Below are 17,630 nucleotides of genomic sequence, written 5' to 3' on the forward strand. Positions count from 1 at the left end.
CCTTGTAATATTCTCTTACTCTCCCTGTTGTCTGTGTACTCATCATTTTGAAGAGACTTTATAGCTCCAGGTGTAAGGCAGTGATTCATTCAGTTACATTTGGCTGGAGATCTGTGCATCTAGTTTCAGTATGAAAACTCCAATTGATATATTGTAATGTACACAGCAATTGATCTCGCAATATCCAGAAGGAAATGCCATTCAATCTCCACAGGACTACAAACCTTGACTTTGAACAAATTGTGGTTACAATATCACATGCAACAATGTTGCCTCTGTATTAACACTAACTTCATTATGACTGTCATTGGCAAATCAAAACCTGACTGTTTGTTTTTTATTCTTGCCCTCACAAACTCAGTTTGAAAATGTAATCCTGATAGGAGAGGACAGGGCTGTGGAGTGCAACATGAAACTGGTGTGAAGTGTTGTGGTATTACGTTGTCAAAATGGTTCTTTGGGGACAGAAGACAAGCGGGCTGAGAAGGCACCCTGCCGGGCATGTTTACACCTGATTTGGTGTGTTGTGTTCAATTAGTATCAATGCTTCCCTTTATGATGGGACTCACCCAACCCTACATTGGTGCTTTCACTCAAGCTGCATTTGTTAATTTTGGCAGCCATTTAAATTCAGTAGGACATCCAGGTTCATGCTATGATCGTGTTACTGCATTCCATATAAGGTGGATTGTTTCCAATGCATTTCTCGTAGGCCTATCTGGGATCCTTGCAACCCTACTGTAACCTTTCAACAACAAAAAAGTGCTTCAGTGGGGGATGTCCCAAGGATTCAATATAATGAGGGACCAATACGTTTCTGCTTCCGTCCATGTTTGGGTCTACAATGGATGGCTGTATAGTGCTGCCACAGACAACTGAAGGGTATGAGTTATTTATTGACAAATGGCATGAACTAAAACAACTCGGCTTAGGGGCTTGGGATGTGTGAGATGCAGGGTAGCCTATTGATTGATGCTGTAGCTTGTCATTGAGCAGCACTACCTGGCGCTGCGACACGGGGAAAAAGCACGATGCACACTGATAGATTCACAACCTCATCTGCCACCATGAATTCCTCTGGCATCCCGCCTTGGAGAGAGCAACTTAAAAAAAAATATGTTCCTTTTCAGAGCTTATTGATTTATATGAATAACTATGCTATGGTGGCCAAAATGTCACATTAATATGCACATGTAATTTTATCTCATCAACTCCGGATTAACTTTTTAGTTTGTCCAGATGTGTTCATTATGAAACGATAAACCATCAGATCAGATTGGACTTGTTTTGAGTAGGGTAAAAATTGTCTCCATCAGCTCTGGACTGGATCAAATAAAATAAATGCGTCAAATTACCAAGACAAGCGTTTAAAGTGAAAATATATTTGAATATACAGTGCATTCGGGAACTTCAGACCCTATGACTTTATACAACGTTTAGTTAGTCTTATTCTAAAATTGATTAAATTGTTTGTTCCCCTCAATCTACACACTACCCCCATAATGACAAAACAAATGTATAAAATAAATGATATCACATTTACATAAGTATTCAGACCTTTTACTCATTACTTTGTTGAAGCACCCCTGGTCAGCGATTACAGCCTTGAGTCTTCTTGGGTATGATGCGACAAGCTTGGCACACCTGTGTTTGAGGAGTTTCTCCCATTATCTGCAGATCCTCTCAAGCTCTGTCAGGTTGGATGGGGAGTGTCGCTGCACAGCTATTTTCATGTTTCTCCAGAGATGTTCGATCGAGTTCAAGTCCGGGCTCTGGCTTGGCCACTCGACGACATTGAGGCTTTTCCCGAAACCATTCCTGTGTTGTCTTGGCTGTGTGCTTAGGGTTGATGTCCTGTTGGAAGGTGAACCTTCACCCCAGTTTGAGGTCATGGGCGCTCTAGCAGTTTTTCATCAAGGATCTCTGTACTTTGCTCCGTTCATCTTTCCCTCGATCCTGACTATTCTCCCAGTCCCTGCCGCTGAAACATTCCCACAGCTTGATGCTGCCAGGTTTCCTCCAGATGTGACGCTTGGCATTCAGGCCAAAGAATTCAAGCTGTCATGTGCCTTTTACTGAGGAGTGGCTTCCGTCTGGCCACTCTACCATAAAGGCCTGATGGGTGGAGAGCTGTAGAGGTGGTTGTCCTTCTGGAAGGTTCTCCCATCTCCACAGAGGAACTCGAATTCTGTCAGAGTGACCATCGGGTTCTTGGTCACTCCCTGACCAAGGCCCTTTTCCCCAGATTGCTCAGTTTGGCCGGGCAGCCAGCTTTTGGAAGAGTTTTGGTGGTTCCAAACTTCTTCCATTTAAGAATGATGGAGGTCTCTGTTTTCTTGGTGACCTTCAATGCTGCAGAAATGTTTTGGTACCCTTCCCAAGATCTATGCCTTGATACAATCCTCTCTCGGAGCTCTACGGACAATTCCTTTGACCTCATGACTTGTTTTTTGCTCTGACATGGACTGTCAACTGTGAGACCTTATATAGACAGGTATGTGCCTTTCCAAATCGAATCCAATTTAATTTACCACAGGTGGACTCCAATCAAATTGTAGAAACATCTCAAGGCTGATCAATGGGAACTGGATGCACCTGAGCTCAATTCCGAGTTTCATAGCAAAAGGTCTGAATACATGTAAATAAGGTATTTCTGTTTGACATTTTTTATACATTTGCAAACATTTCTCAACTCTTTTTGTGTCATATTATTGTGTGTTGTGTGTAGATTTGAGGATTTTTTTTTTTTAATCCATTTTAGAATAAGGCCATAACTAACAAAATGGGAAAAGTCAAGGGGTCTGAATACTTTCCGAATGCGCTGTATTGTCCAACGAAATGCTTACTAGCAGGTTCCTTCTCGACAATGCAACAATAATAAAAGTTAAGAATACGAACACAGTGGAGGCTGCTGAGGGGAGGACGAAGCCAATAGAATTACATCAAACACATATAAACCGTATTTGATACCATTCCACTTATACTGCTCCAGCCATTACCACAACCCTGTCCTCCCCAATTTAGGTTCCAGCCACCTGTGGAACATAATGTAAATGGTGGTAGAATAGAATAAGCATTTTAGCATAAGTACTTAATAAATGCTGTAATGTAGTCTGCCTGTTTCTTCTGTCACTGACAGCCCTCCATAAGATGAGCTATGTCTACCTGTCATATTGAAGCTGTCAAGAAGACCACCGCCAAACTCCCTAGTGAAAGCTATAAGTGAAGCTTCTTAAATTAGACACGCTCATGCTTTTCCAGACACTGGTATTCATGGAAGCTAAGGGCACAAAGCAGATTTGAGACAACTGTGATTTCCCTTCTTGACACTTTTGGAAGGATCCCAGACACCCTTCTGTATCTATGAGCAGTGGCTGCTCAGAGAGAGACATGATTTCAGAGGATAATCAAAAGAAGGGATGCCCAAGGTAGAGAGAGGTACATTGGATATGCAGGAAGTGGGAGCGCCGTCCCGTGGTGATTAGTTGGGGCAGTTCCATGGCTAGATTTATGACACGCTGTTGTTGAACGCCTGACAGACATCCGAGGCAAGGGCTCCACTGCTGCTACTACCCCTTTTACTGCTGCTTCAGAGGAGCTCTGTTTGCTACCGGAGAAGAAGCTCTGTCTCAGCACACAAAGGTAGGCAACATGCTCTGCTTTCTTAACTATTTAATGTCGTTGCTACTGTATGAGTTAGTGCTCTGTGAATATCTGCATCTTTTGAATGCTCTAGTGTTTCAACTCAAGTCTTTACAGTCTAACCTTTGACTTGTCTGCTGGTGACATTGGTGTCCCTTTTTGCGTCTTTGTTTTTATTTTTATAGAAAGAGAGTATATTGAATTTAAATGTAAGTGGATTTATTTTCCCTGTTTCATGTGCTGGTAATAATTTTACCATACATGGTCAAGAATATTGGAAGACAGAAAAATGTTGTCAGTGTACCTCAGTTATAATTTATGTTAATTTCCCTTGTTACTGTATCATTCTGTTGATTAGTTTTGCTCATGTTATGTCCTGTGGCTCTTTTAAAATGTAGAACCCAATGCTATGCCCTATGTTTAGAAGTGGAAGCATTACAGCAGATGGGAGATATGGACACAGCAGCTTAGATAGAGACAAAACACTTAGCAGAGAACGGAGAGGGCTTGGCTTTCGATTGCCTTCTTTCTGACAGCTCACATCTGAGCTCCTCTGAGTATTGTTTGTTCCCCTGCAGTCTTTATAAGTGAACATCCTCCAGCTAACAATTTGAGAAAGTAATTTTTAACTCCCTCCCCGGCTTTGGAAGTTCTGCTGATGCCTGATCAGGTCAAAGTGAGGTGCTAAGAGAAGCCTGGAATCGCAATTAGAGTCAGACCCTAGTGATTTAGACAGGCAGGCAGCAGTATACACAATACTGCTACAGCCCTTTAGCTTCACATGAGTGAAGACAGAACAGGGCAGTAAAAGTAGCATCACTGGTTTGAGGTTAATGGACAAGGGCCCCAAGACAAAAAGCAATGGGAAAAGTCTATGAGGTGAACTCAATACTCTTCATCACAGGAGGACAGTGAAATCTTATGGGACTATTGGGATTTTGAAATTACTTTTAAAACACTTTCATGTGATCGGGCCTCATAAAGAACTGTTCAACTGCTATGCTTGTGTTCTGTGAAAGGGACATGACTAGCATTTTGTTTCCTAAAGCACATTAGCTGAGGAGGATTCTTTCCATGGCAGTCCAGTGGCAAGGTTATTTAAGGAAGGTTTATTTGGGTTGCTATGTGACTGGGCTGGCACTCTGAAACTGGAGTCTGAAAATCATCAGTCACCAGGCTGCTCCCCTCTGTTTTAGCAGTAGACCTCATCCTAATGCTTCTCTTTAAATTAATTGGGCAGAGAAAATACATTTTACACCTCAATTAATATTTCAGAGTTATTCAACCTGTATTATTCATTTAGGCACTCCACAGAATATTATTACAGTGTAATTGTTTTATCACATGTATGCACTTTCTTAAATTCCTACTGCCAACACACTACATGAACATCTCTCATTTATATACTATGAGGCCGTTTTTTAAAGCAAGGTTATAAGCCCTGTGTACATGGTTTTTTCAGTCAGATGTAGTTTGTATTCACTATAAGACAGGTCAAGAGGAAACCAATTTTGGGAACTATTGAAATCCAATTTGTCATTATGATTCATCCTGATGACTCAGTCAAATTAATAATACAAATGGCATTGGTATGAAAAATAGGTATTCCACACAACAAGGATTACTTCTACAATTCCCTTGTGGAGGTTATCCTTGGGTTAAGTTTTTTTGCTCCATTTGTGTTGTAGTGAAATAAGAGCTATTTATCACTGCTGGGCTGTGGAGCCAGTGTGCCAGGTCCTAGGGAGAGGTGGATCCTGGTGGGAAGAGATGCTCTGTATCCTTTATGCCAACACGCTTGCTGCCTTTGCAAGTTTGCATTTGAATGGTAACAGCAGGAAACAAGCTGTTTGTATACACAATGACTAGGCGTTATCATCTTCTCTGAAACATCTCTTCCTAGGGGACGGACCCAAGCAGGGAGCATGTATACTATTCATCCATTTACCTTTGATATAGACACTAAGATATACCGCTGATTCATTAATCATGCATTTATCTGAAAAGCCTTTGGCAAGTGTTTTGGAATTGGAGGTTACAAGTTTGATGTTTTCTTTTCCACAAAAAACATTAAAACTTTATTGTGTACCAAAATGTTGTCTTAACAAACAAAAATGATGAGTTATAATAATAAAACAAAGAGCTATAATAGTGCCACACATTACCAGTTAACTCCCCCAGCCTCTCCAAATAGGCCTAACCTTATCATTATTGGTTGGGAGCCAGCCAAATTACACTGAGGTGCTGTACTGGCTCATGTCGGGATAGAATTATAGTCCACAATGAAAAGTTGATCTTTAAACATGATGGAAACCATGTTTACTTCTGCAATGAGGCGGAGCATCTGTACATATGTAAATCACCCAAATTGCTATGTCTCCATTCCTGACTGGCATGAAACAAATCAACTATTATTTTTTTTTAATTTTGTCAACAAGTTGAGATGTTAGTATGAAGTAAACAGCAGATCTTGGGGAAACTTGATGATACAGAAACTAAGTTGTGTTGAATGGTTTGTTCATTAAACGTGTGCATTTTGCAGTATTGGTGTCGACCAGTGGAGGCTGGTGAGGGGAGGACGGCTCATAGTAATGGCTGGAATGGAGTAGATGTTCCATTCCATCTACTCGATTCCAGCCAATACTATGAGCCGCCCTCCCCTCACTAGCCTCCACTGGTGCCGACAGAGATTAAATGAATTTAACAGATTCATTCATTTGTATCACCTTTATCGGTCACATTTAATCATTGTGTCTGTGTATTCTTTACACACACTCAAGGAGTGTTAAACATGATTCTAGGATTCAGTGTTGAGATTATTTGGTGAATGGGGTTGTTTCATTGTCATTGATCGTGAAAGGCATTTTATTTAGCTACTGTCTACAACTCAATACATTTTCTTCTGGCATTGCCTTGAATGAAAGTATGAATGTTGATTAATACATTTAATGTGACACCAGCCCTGGCTCCATTCCTGTAGGGCAAAAAAGCTATGGCTATGTACTCAGCTGTCACAGCCTGTATTCTCAGCACATCCTTGTGAAATACATTACTCATGTTGTCTCTGCTCTTATATGACATGAAAATGAAGAAGCAGCAATGCCTTTGCCATTTAGATCTCTGGTATTGTTGATTTATATAAGCATGCATTCCGACAGAACCCAAGAATCACGCTCTGTCCAGTTCTATTTCGTCTGGACTTCAAACGAAAGTCAGTGGAATGAGGAGGAGTTTTCGCCCTCTTGCTGTTTGCCATCTTTAATAAATGTTGGAAATATACTCAAGTTTTTCATCAGTGTTCTGGACAGATATCCAGCTGACACGTAGGTGTTAGACACGTAGGTGTTTAGAATAATAAGAACAGGTTTTGTACTGTACATGGTTGCTGATGCTATGAGGCAATTTCCATAAGATGAAGCATGATGATGATGATGATATGTATAAAGAGCTGCCACTTCAGGGTGAGGTATAGTTGATGTCAATCATGTCCATTGATTTTTATCTACCTCTTCATGTCCCTGTGTTTTCCCCAGCAGATGGTGAGGGAGCAGTATGTCACCACCACCCAGGACAGCAGTGTCCCTGCCCCGGTCCCTGACTCCATCTATAAGATCGGGATCTACGGTTGGAGGAAGCGCTGCCTCTACATGTTTGTCCTGCTGCTCATCATCATCCTCACCGTGAACTTTGCCCTCACCATATGGATCCTCCGGGTCATGTGGTTAAACACAGTATGTGGGGTCTCTTAGCTCTAATTTATTAATAACACATGCTGCCTGACCTTTACAGTAGACTACACACAGACTGATTGGCACTTGTATGGACAAAACGCCATATAATCTTTCCTGCATCAATGAAAATGTGAGATGTTTGTTCATGAGATCTTGTCTACATTCTGATTGTGCCCACATTTTTAGACAGGTGTAGACAATCAAAAGACACATTGTGATCAGATCATCCTGCCCACCTCCTTCGGTAGTCAGAGACGCATTGTGTCTGGATATCTTACAAGTGTTGACAGATCTGGACAGAAACCATTTAAATCATCATTATTCTGTCTTGACAGGTGGCACCATTAACTGATTACTTCAATATGTGTCTTACAATAAATTAATATTATTTTAAAAGAATAGCTGTGAAATCATTTGCATAAAGGAAGAGACCAGGAAATCTGGTCGCAATGCAGACACAGTTTTTTATTTTTATTTATTTCACCTTTATTTAACCAGGTAGGCAAGTTGAGAAAAAGTTCTCATTTACAACTGAGACTTGGCCAAGATAAAGCAAAGCAGTGTGACACAAACAACACAGAGTTACACATGGGATAAACAAACGTACAGTCAATAACACAACAGAAAAGTCTATATACAGTGTGTGCAAATGTAGTAAGATTAGGGAGGTAAGCCAATAAATAGGCCATAGTAGAGAAATAATTACAATTTAGCTATTAAACACTGGAGTGATGGATGTGCAGAAGATGAATGTGCAAGTAGAGATACTGGGGTGCAAAGGAACAAAAAATTAATAATATGGGGATGAGGTAGTTGGATAGTTTATTTACAGATGGGCTGTGTACAGGTTTAATGATCGGTAAGCTGCTCTGACAGCTGATGCTTAAAGTTAGTGAGGGGGATATAAGACTCCAGCTTCAGTGATTTTTGCAATTCATTCCAGTCATTGGCAGCAGAGAACTGGAAGGAAAGGAGGCCAAAGGAGGGAGTTGGCTTTGGAGATGACCAGTGAAATATACCCGCTGGAGCGCGTGCTACGGGTGGGTGCTGCTATGGTGACCAGTGAGCTAGGATATGGCGGGGCTTTACCTAGCAAAGACTTATAGATGACCTGGAGCCAGTGGGTTTGGCGACGAATAGGAAGCGAGGGCCAGCCAACGAGAGCATACAGGTCGCAGTGGTGGGTAGTATATGGGGCTTTGATGACAAAACGGATGGTATTGTGATAGACTACATCCAATTTGCTGAGTAGAGTGTTGGAGGCTATTTTGTAAATGACATCGCCAAAGTCAAGGATCGGTAGGATAGTTAATTTTTACGAGGGTATGTTAGGCTGCATGAGTGAAGAATGCTTTGTTGCGAAATAGGAAGCCGATTCTAGATTTAATTTTGGATTGGAGACGCTTAATGCGAGTCTGGAAGGAGAGTTTACAGTCTAACCAGACACCTATGTATTTGTAGTTGTTCACATATTCAAAGTCAGAACCGTCCAGAGTAGTGATGCCAGATGGGCAGTCGGGTGTGGGCAGCGATCGGTTGAAGAGCTAGTTTTACTTGCATTTAAGAGCAGTTGGAGGCCACAGAAGGAGAGTTGTATGGCATTGAAGCTCGTTTGGAGGTTTGTTAATACAGTGTCCAAAGAAGGGACAGAAGTATACAGAATGGTGTCGTCTGCGTAGAGGTGGATCAGAGAATCACCAGCAGCAAGAGCGTCATCATTGATGTATACAGAGAAGAGAGTCGGCCCGAGAATTGAACCCTGTGGCACCCCCATAGAGAGTGCAAGAGGTCCGTACAACAGGCCCTCCGATTTGACACACTGAACTCTATCAGAGAAGTAGTTGGTGAACCAGGCGAGGCAATCATTTGAGAAACCAAGGCTGGTGAGTCTGCCAATAAGAATGTGGTGATTAACAGTCGAAAGCCTTGGCCAGGTCGATGAATACGGCTGCACAGTAATGTCTCTTATCGATGGCGGTTATGATATTGTTTAGGACCTTGAGCATGGCTGAGGTGCACCCATGACCAGCTCGGAAACCAGATCGCATAGCGGAGAAGGTACGGTGGGATTCGAAATGGTCGGTGATCTGTTTGTTAACTTGGCTTTTGAAGATTTTAGAAAGGCCGGGCAGGATGGATATAGGTTAATAATAGTTTGGGTCTAGAGTGTCTCCCCCTTTGAAGAGGGGGATGACCGTGGCAGCTTTCCAATCTTTAGGGATCTCAGACGATACGAAAGAGAGGTTGAACAGGCTAGTAGTAGGGGTTGCAACAATTGCGGCGGATAATTTTAGAAAGAGAGGGTACGGATTGTCTAGCCCGGCTGATTTGTAGGGGTCCAGATTTTGCAGCTCTTTCAGAACATCAGCTATCTGGATTTGGGTGAAGGAGAAATATGGAGGCTTGGGTAAGTTTCTGTGGGGGGTGCAGAGCTGTTGACCAGGGTAGGGGTAGCCAGGTGGAAAGCATGGCCAGACAGATAACAGACACATTTTAATACCATGTGTAGACACATTTCTGGAAATGTGGGCATAATCAGAAAGTAGACAAGATCAGAACAAAGGACTCATGTTAGCACCAGGTATAAAGGGGGCTTTGGAATAACTGAAACAACACAACACCCTGGGAATATAGTGACTGCATTGGGAGAGCAAACACATCTCTACTGCTTTAGTTTGAGTTTAGCCTCAGTCCTGGAGGGTATAGACACATGTCTCTTATCCTTGGCATCCAATGGCTGCCTGATGGGATGAATCAAATTCAATATTTCCCCTCTAGCCGGGTAAGCTTAGTTTTATACACGTTTCATGATTTCTCCGTCCTTTTGGAATATAGCCCGAGAGAAGTAGATGGAATTGAAATCAGATTCTGCTTTTGTTTCACACTATTGGATCATTATCAAAGTCACTATTGCCTGGGGTGCTATGAATCATATATTCTCTGCAGTATGGTTAACTCCCAACACTAAACCCAGCAGAGACCGTCACCTAAAATAGATTCACTCACCATCCAGAATTAAAAACAACACATGGTGTCACAAAAATCCTTGGGGACACTATGGTCATGGTTAGTGAGTTCATTTGTTGTATTTTACCCTGTGCAATGTCTTTTCTCTGATGTATTGCTGAGTTCATTCTTTCGGCTTGTCATTTGAGGAAGGGATGGGACATCTAAAAGTAACAGCAGAGGGAGTGAGGCTTGAGGACGGCAAGTCAGAGTTCCTCTTTCCTCTCTACGCCCAAGAGATCCACTCCAGAGAGGTAAGCAAACAGGCTCCTACACTCCTCTTCCTTCTTCTCTTCGTCCCTCTCCTGATCCTCCTCCTCCTCAAACACCCACACCCAGTCCAATAGGTTTGTTTGGAATAAAGTGGTCTGGCTGCCCAACCTCTGACTCACTGTCAGGAAACCATAGAGATCAAAGTTGTTTGTTTTTTGAGCGGTTCCTATTAAGAACGCTGGGCAATTACATCAAAACAACTTTTCTGAGGCATAGTCATGAAATTCTGTGTATTTTTATATCACTCTCTTGCGTAGTTGGGAAATGTGTCTTACTTAATGAGCTTTGGCAGTCCCTGTGGATGCACAGTGCAGCGAGTTCCTTATTAACCTCCTGAATATTTGTGGTGGAAAACAGTTGGTGTGCAATCCAGCAGCAGATGGTAACACTTTGCAGCAGTTGTTTACATGTTATGGTTTTTCCTCACTCTATCTTTATGAGCTTCATTTAAAAGGAAATGTATTCATCATTTATGGACTCACACATTCATCAATGAAGTCTACAGTTTCTAACGAGATTCAGAGTTCATTATATACAACCTGATATTCACGACCCGCCCAAATACGTTACATCTCTTTAGCCCATTGTAAATAATAGTGTTTTCTGGAAGGTAAGAGGGATGACCAGGTACTTGAACCTGTGAGCAGAACGATACATTTTGTAGCGTTCAAAATGTTCAATTACAGTCCTGTCCAGTGATATCTGATAATGACGTGCACAGGATGCTCATTGATGACCGAAGAGTTATTTTGTTCCAGGACTCCTCTCTCCTGGTGCACTCATCTGAAAACGTCACTCTCAATGCCCGCAATGAAAATAATGATGTCACAGGAAGTATCTCCGTAGGTAAGAGGACAGAAAACACACACACCTACTCACGTAAAGCATGCTGGCAATGTTCATATATTGCACTATTTAACTGATGTGGAGAATTCAGCAATGTCATTAATGGACTTGTCCTGCAGCTCTACTGTATGTAATACAACATTAGCAATGACAAAAACGCATATACCCTTTCATATTCCATCAGATTGCCATTAAAACCCCATTTAATCAAAAACACAGCTTTCTATAATCAGCACCAGAATGGCCTATCTGTTACACCAAGGCCCTCAGGCCTACAGAGACTATTATCTGGTCTCAAATAATTCTCCCTAGTGTCATTTCAGGTCCAGATCTGGCCCAGGGAAATGCACCAAATTTTGTCATCAGCTCCAACACCAAGACGCTGTTTTCTGCAGATGACAAAGAGGTGGTTGTTGGAACAGACAAACTCCGTGTTACAGGTACCATCATGTCTGCAGTGTCAGTGTCACACCACTTAGCCCATACATGTGTATACAGCATTCCAGATAGGACCTACAAACAGGGTTTTCATTCATTTTCTTGTAATTTAAAGGAATGAGAACAATGTACTGAATCACTCAGTATTTTTCTTACATTGTAAATTGAAGCTAACTAATGCTACATGTTCAAGTTGCCTATTTTCCTTAAATATCTTTGTTGTGTCCAGTTGTAGAATTGGTGGGAGGTCAGTGCCCTCATGCTGTGTGGGGTAATTAGCTGAAGAGAGTGCCCGTTGATAGCTTCATTATATCTCAGTCATCTGGACCCTGACTGACCGCTGAACGGTGACGTTCATTTCACTTAGCAAGACACTGAATGTCGTAGCAAGACACTGAATGTCTATAATGCAACAGCAGAAATACAGAGCAGAAGTTAATACAACCTTCGCCAGAAGACCATGCACAAACAGAACAAAGCTAAAGTTGTGTATACTGTCGCAATAGCACTCTAAGACCTAGTGAGGCTCTATAGTGTGATGTCAAGTGAGCAGCTTTGCATGCAATGGTAACATACGATTGGCAAAGGTAGATGGTAATAAAGATGTAATTAGCTAGGCAAGGGAGCTGTCACCCACAGTGATTAAAGCACTGCAAACATATTCTCTCTCCTTCAATCCAGGGGGTTGGAGGTGACTGAGCCAGTGCACATGTCATCCTCTCGCTAACACCAGATGACAAGCACCTAGGGAAACAATTGACAGTCAAAAACTGTAGAACCACTCACACTACATAGTATAATTAAATAGAACACTATTTAATGACTGTAAGTCACTTTGGAAAAAAGTGTCTGCTAAATGGCATTTATTATTATATATTATTATTATATATGATATTATATTACAATATGTAACATGTATCTCCAATGATGTTTCATTGTAATTAACTATCAACTTCCTGTGTTTGTTTTTATTTAGGTCCAGAAGGTGCCCTGTTTGAACACTCTGTAGAGACGCCCCTGCTCAAAGCTGAGCCCTTCAAAGACTTGAGGTAGATGTTGGATCTAATAATCACTGACCTCTTGGAAGAGGCTGATATGAAATATGAACTCTTAATTCCATGCAATTTGTTGATTCTTTCATCACAGTCACACGTGGAACTGATCAAACTGATGTTCTCCTGTGTGTTCCAGGCTGGAGTCTCCAACCCGCTCTCTCAGCATGGATGCACCAAAGGGAGTCTTTGTCAAAGCACTGGCCGGGAACATCGAAGCGTCATCTAACATGGATATTCTATTGCAATCCAGTGAAGGACTGGTGAGGCAATGTGTGATTTACTTGCTATTGACTGACAGTACTGTACTTATATTTTACACTACATGTGGCAGAGACATGTACATTTACTCACTGGCCTTGATATTTATAAATAGCAGTGATGCTGTTCCCTAGTGGCATGTAAATGTGTTTCAGCAGTGGTGTGTAAATGTATGTGTTTCAGCAGTGGCGTGTAAATGTATGTGTTTCAGCAGTGGCGTGTAAATGTATGTGTTTCAGCAGTGGCGTGTAAATGTATGTGTTTCAGCAGTGGCGTGTAATGTATATGTTTCTGCAGTGGCTTGTAAATATATGTGTTTCAGCAGTGGCGTGTAAATGTATGTGTTTCAGCAGTGGTGTGTAAATGTATGTGTTTCTGCAGTGGTGTGTAATGTATGTGTTTCAGCAGTGGCGTGTAAATGTATGTTTTTCAGCAGTGGCGTGTAAATGTATGTGTTTCAGCAGTGGTGTGTAAATGTATGTGTTTCTGCAGTGGCGTGTAAATTTATGTGTTTCAGCAGTGGTGTGTAAATGTATGTGTTTCAGCAGTGGTGTGTAAATGTATGTGTTTCTGCAGTGGCGTGTAAATGTATGTGTTTCTGCAGTGGCGTGTAAATGTATGTGTTTCAGCAGTGGCGTGTAATGTATGTGTTTCTGCAGTGGCGTGTAATGTATGTGTTTCAGCAGTGGTGTGTAAATGTATGTGTTTCAGCAGTGGTGTGTAAATGTATGTGTTTCAGCAGTGGTGTGTACATGTATGTGTTTTAGCAGTGGTGTGTACATGTATGTCTTTCAGCAGTGGCGTGTACATGTATGTGTTTCAGCAGTGGCGTGTAAATGTATGTTTTTCAGCAGTGGCGTGTAAATGTATGTGTTTCAGCAGTGGTGTGTAAATGTATGTGTTTCTGCAGTGGCGTGTAAATTTATGTGTTTCAGCAGTGGTGTGTAAATGTATGTGTTTCAGCAGTGGTGTGTAAATGTATGTGTTTCTGCAGTGGCGTGTAAATGTATGTGTTTCTGCAGTGGCGTGTAAATGTATGTGTTTCAGCAGTGGCGTGTAATGTATGTGTTTCTGCAGTGGCGTGTAATGTATGTGTTTCAGCAGTGGTGTGTAAATGTATGTGTTTCAGCAGTGGTGTGTAAATGTATGTGTTTCAGCAGTGGTGTGTAAATGTATGTGTTTTAGCAGTGGTGTGTACATGTATGTCTTTCAGCAGTGGCGTGTACATGTATGTGTTTCAGCAGTGGTGTGTTCTGCGTCTGACCCCGCCCCTTTGTTGTCTGTGTAGGTGATTCTGGATGCCGAGACGGTGCGTCTGCCGAGTCTCCCCCTGGGACACGGAGGGGTGTCTGGAAACGCTCAGGGACTCTACGAAGTGTGTGTCTGTCCTAGCGGAAAGCTGTTCCTGTCCAAGGCCGGGGTCACCTCCATGTGCAGCGAAAGCCAAGAGTGCTAGCAGGTGTCTTTGCCATCAGATTATACCATAGTGAATGAAAATGCCTTTAAATTGGGTACTCTGAAACACTTTCATATAAAGCAAAAAAACAATCACAACTTTTCAATTCTGAACAAAACTGCCGGTTGAACTGTAGACATATCCTCCTAAGTAATTTATCTATGGTGCATTTTATTGATGAAAGTTACATTTGAGACTATTTTACTATGTAACTGAAACAGTGACATGACAACTTTATACCACATGAATAAGTGGCTTACTCCTGCAATATAGTTGTTGATACCATCTTATGTTTACACTGAGTTGAGATTGTTTATTTTATAATTACGGTATTATGGCTGGGCAATGAGGAGCTGGTTAACAGATTACATCCTATGCAATATGTTTTTGTGGTGCAATAATATAGGTATTTATGTGGGCCCGGTTTCCTGGACCCAGGTGAAGCTTAGTCCGCAATGGACAATCTCCCAATGAAAGTGATGTTTAGTGTAGGCTTAATCTGGGTCCGGGAAACCGGCCTGTAGTGTATTAATGTTGGGCAAATGGAGAGAAAAGGATGATATGATCTAGTCTGTAAATACACTGAGTATACCAAACATTAGGAACACCTTCCTAATATTGAGAACAGCCTCATGGTGTCAAGTGTTCCACAGGGATGCTGGCCCATGTTGACTCCAATGTTTCCCACAGTTGTGTCAAGTTGGCTGGATGTCCTTTGGATGGGTCATTCTTGATACACGTGGGAAACTGTTAAGCATGAAAAATCCAGCATCATTGCAGTGCGCCTTGCACCTACTACCGTACTCCGTTCAAAAGCACTCAAATCTTGTGTCTTGCCCATTCACCATCTGAATGGCACACACACACAATCCATGTCTCACTTGTCTCGAGGCTTAAAAATTATTATTTAACCTGTTTCCTCCTCTTCGTCTACACTAATTGAGGTATATTTAACAGGTGACATTGATAAGGGATCATAGCTATCACCTTGATTCACCTGGTCAGTCTGTCATGGAAAAAGCAGGTGTTCCTAATGTTTTGTATACAAATGCAACCTAGTTATGGTCTAAGAAAGATAATATAAAATAGAGGTACAGTTGAGTGTGTTTGTGTTACACATTCATTATGCAATGTTAAGCAATCTGATACATCTGTTGCTAGAGATGTTAAAAAGTGACTGTTTTCCCAAGTACTTAATTTCATCTCCCAGTTCACCAGCTGCCACTGTGTTTCTGTAGTTTTTTTCATTCATGCATTTATTGTGTTTGCTTAACATTGCAGAATGAATGTGTTACACAATCTGATACATCCAATCCTGTTGCTAGAGATGTTAAAAAGTGACTGTTTTCACAAGTACTTAATTTAATCTCACAGTTCACCAGCTGCCACTTTGTTTCTGTAGTTTTTTTCATTTATGCATTTATTGTGTGAAATGTATTTATTTGTATGTTTTTTTAGGTGTGGTATGTGACCATATATCACAAACCCCCGAGGTGCCTTCTTTCTATTATAAACTGGTTAACAACATAATTAGAGAAGTAAAAATAAATGTTTTGTCATACCCGTGGTATGCGGTCTAATATACCACGGCTCAGCCAATCAGCATTCTGGGCTCGAATCACCCAGTTTAGATTAGTCAGTCAAACTAATCAGTATGTTGTAAGTAATAACTTTGCAAGAATAGGAAATTAAATGGATAGTGTGACATTTTGGCAACTAAGCCCCTTGTTCTCCTTACCCAGAGTCAGATGAACTCATGGATACCATTTGTATGTCTGCGTGCAGTTTGAAGGAAGTTTGAAGGAACTTTCTGGAGCCATTGCTAACTAGTGCTGTGACTGGAAGTGTACAGGAACAGCTAGCATGCATTTTCTTCACTCTCTCAAATTTGCTATATTTTCTTTCTCAATACATGGTTGTGCTTCTATCTCCTTCCTTGGTATAGGCCACGACATTAAATATGCTATGATGTCGCACTCCTAATCCTATTGCACTGCATTACTGTAGCCTACCCATAGCCAACTGTCACATACTGTCAAGGTTACCAGTCTATTTACTTTTGCGCATGTTTGGCTATTGAATTAGCAATTGATAAATGGTAGCCTACAATTTGTTGTGTGGCGGGAATAATTTAAACCAGTTATGTCAGAAAAGGAGACACGTCCTGCAATGTGATTATGATAGGCCTATATAATAAATATATAATGCAATCTCTTTACCAATGGCAAATGCATCTGTTTTATCATTAGGCCTAAGTTTTAATGTTTTTATTAGCCTACCATCATTATAAATCCTGTGCATCAAACACCTCCCATTTTCCCCAAATGAGCAATAAGCCTACTTGTTGCAATGCAGTTGATCAACCTTCGAAATGTTGGGTGGAGATTTGCATGGAGATAGGCACTTTCCTGTCATGTTCACAATTGATAAATACCAATCTCTGTAGGAAAACTAGCGCTCGCAAGGTTTAGAGTATTTTTTGTGCATATGCTCCTGCCTATGTGTTCTATTTTAGGGAATATTTATTGTACATTTTGATTTTTTGAAAAAAATGGTAGCTTAGTTATCTTGTCACGACCTTGACTGTAATATAGATTGTAATGCGTTACTGTTCACCCATGTTGTATATGTGTTCGCTTGTTGTCCTTATACAGTAAATATTCTAGAATTGTCAGTGAAGTTGATGTTTTGATAAATTGTGGAACATGTTTGCCAGGTTTTGTATGTTTGAATAAAACATTTGTGCTATTCTTGTAAAAAAACTCCTGTCTTTTTAACAGAATAACATGTATCTGAAAATACATTTTCCATAAACATTATAAATACCAGGGGGGAAAAAGGATGATCAATCTCTTTATTTTAAAAGTTCCATGATCATCTTCCTTGCGACAATAAATATATTTAAAGCTTTTCTACAATGATGTC

The 17,630-nt window shown here is 41.1% G+C and overlaps 1 protein-coding gene across 2 annotated transcripts; it reads left to right on the top strand.

Moving 5' to 3' along the window:
- Positions 1-76: 76 nt before the first annotated feature.
- LOC129831908 (gamma-sarcoglycan-like) lies at positions 77-17,617 on the top strand. 2 transcript variants are annotated; one of them, XM_055895473.1, is made up of 8 exons: positions 77-3,642; positions 7,176-7,373; positions 10,529-10,633; positions 11,411-11,498; positions 11,822-11,938; positions 12,913-12,985; positions 13,128-13,251; positions 14,538-17,617. In XM_055895473.1, the coding sequence occupies exons 2-8, from the start codon at positions 7,179-7,181 to the stop codon at positions 14,703-14,705; spliced, it is 870 nt and encodes a 289-aa protein (XP_055751448.1). In that variant the 5' UTR covers positions 77-3,642; positions 7,176-7,178; the 3' UTR covers positions 14,706-17,617. The 2 variants fall into 2 exon arrangements, with proteins under 2 accessions (XP_055751448.1, XP_055751447.1); XM_055895472.1 differs by having other exon boundaries at positions 7,179-7,373.
- Positions 17,618-17,630: the final 13 nt, after the last annotated feature.

The sequence above is a fragment of the Salvelinus fontinalis genome, chromosome 33, assembly GCF_029448725.1.
Source record: "Salvelinus fontinalis isolate EN_2023a chromosome 33, ASM2944872v1, whole genome shotgun sequence".
NCBI lineage: Eukaryota > Metazoa > Chordata > Actinopteri > Salmoniformes > Salmonidae > Salvelinus > Salvelinus fontinalis.

What these genes read in the sequence shown, in the direction of transcription:
- LOC129831908 (XM_055895473.1), top strand. Translation starts at nt 7,179, where the DNA reads ATGGTGAGGGAGCAGTATGTCACCACCACCCAGGACAGCAGTGTCCCT. An exon ending in AGACAAACTCCGTGTTACAG is followed by an intron (nt 11,939 to 12,912) that starts GTACCATCATGT and finishes GTTTTTATTTAG; the next exon opens with GTCCAGAAGGTGCCCTGTTT. An exon ending in TGCAATCCAGTGAAGGACTG is followed by an intron (nt 13,252 to 14,537) that starts GTGAGGCAATGT and finishes TTGTCTGTGTAG; the next exon opens with GTGATTCTGGATGCCGAGAC.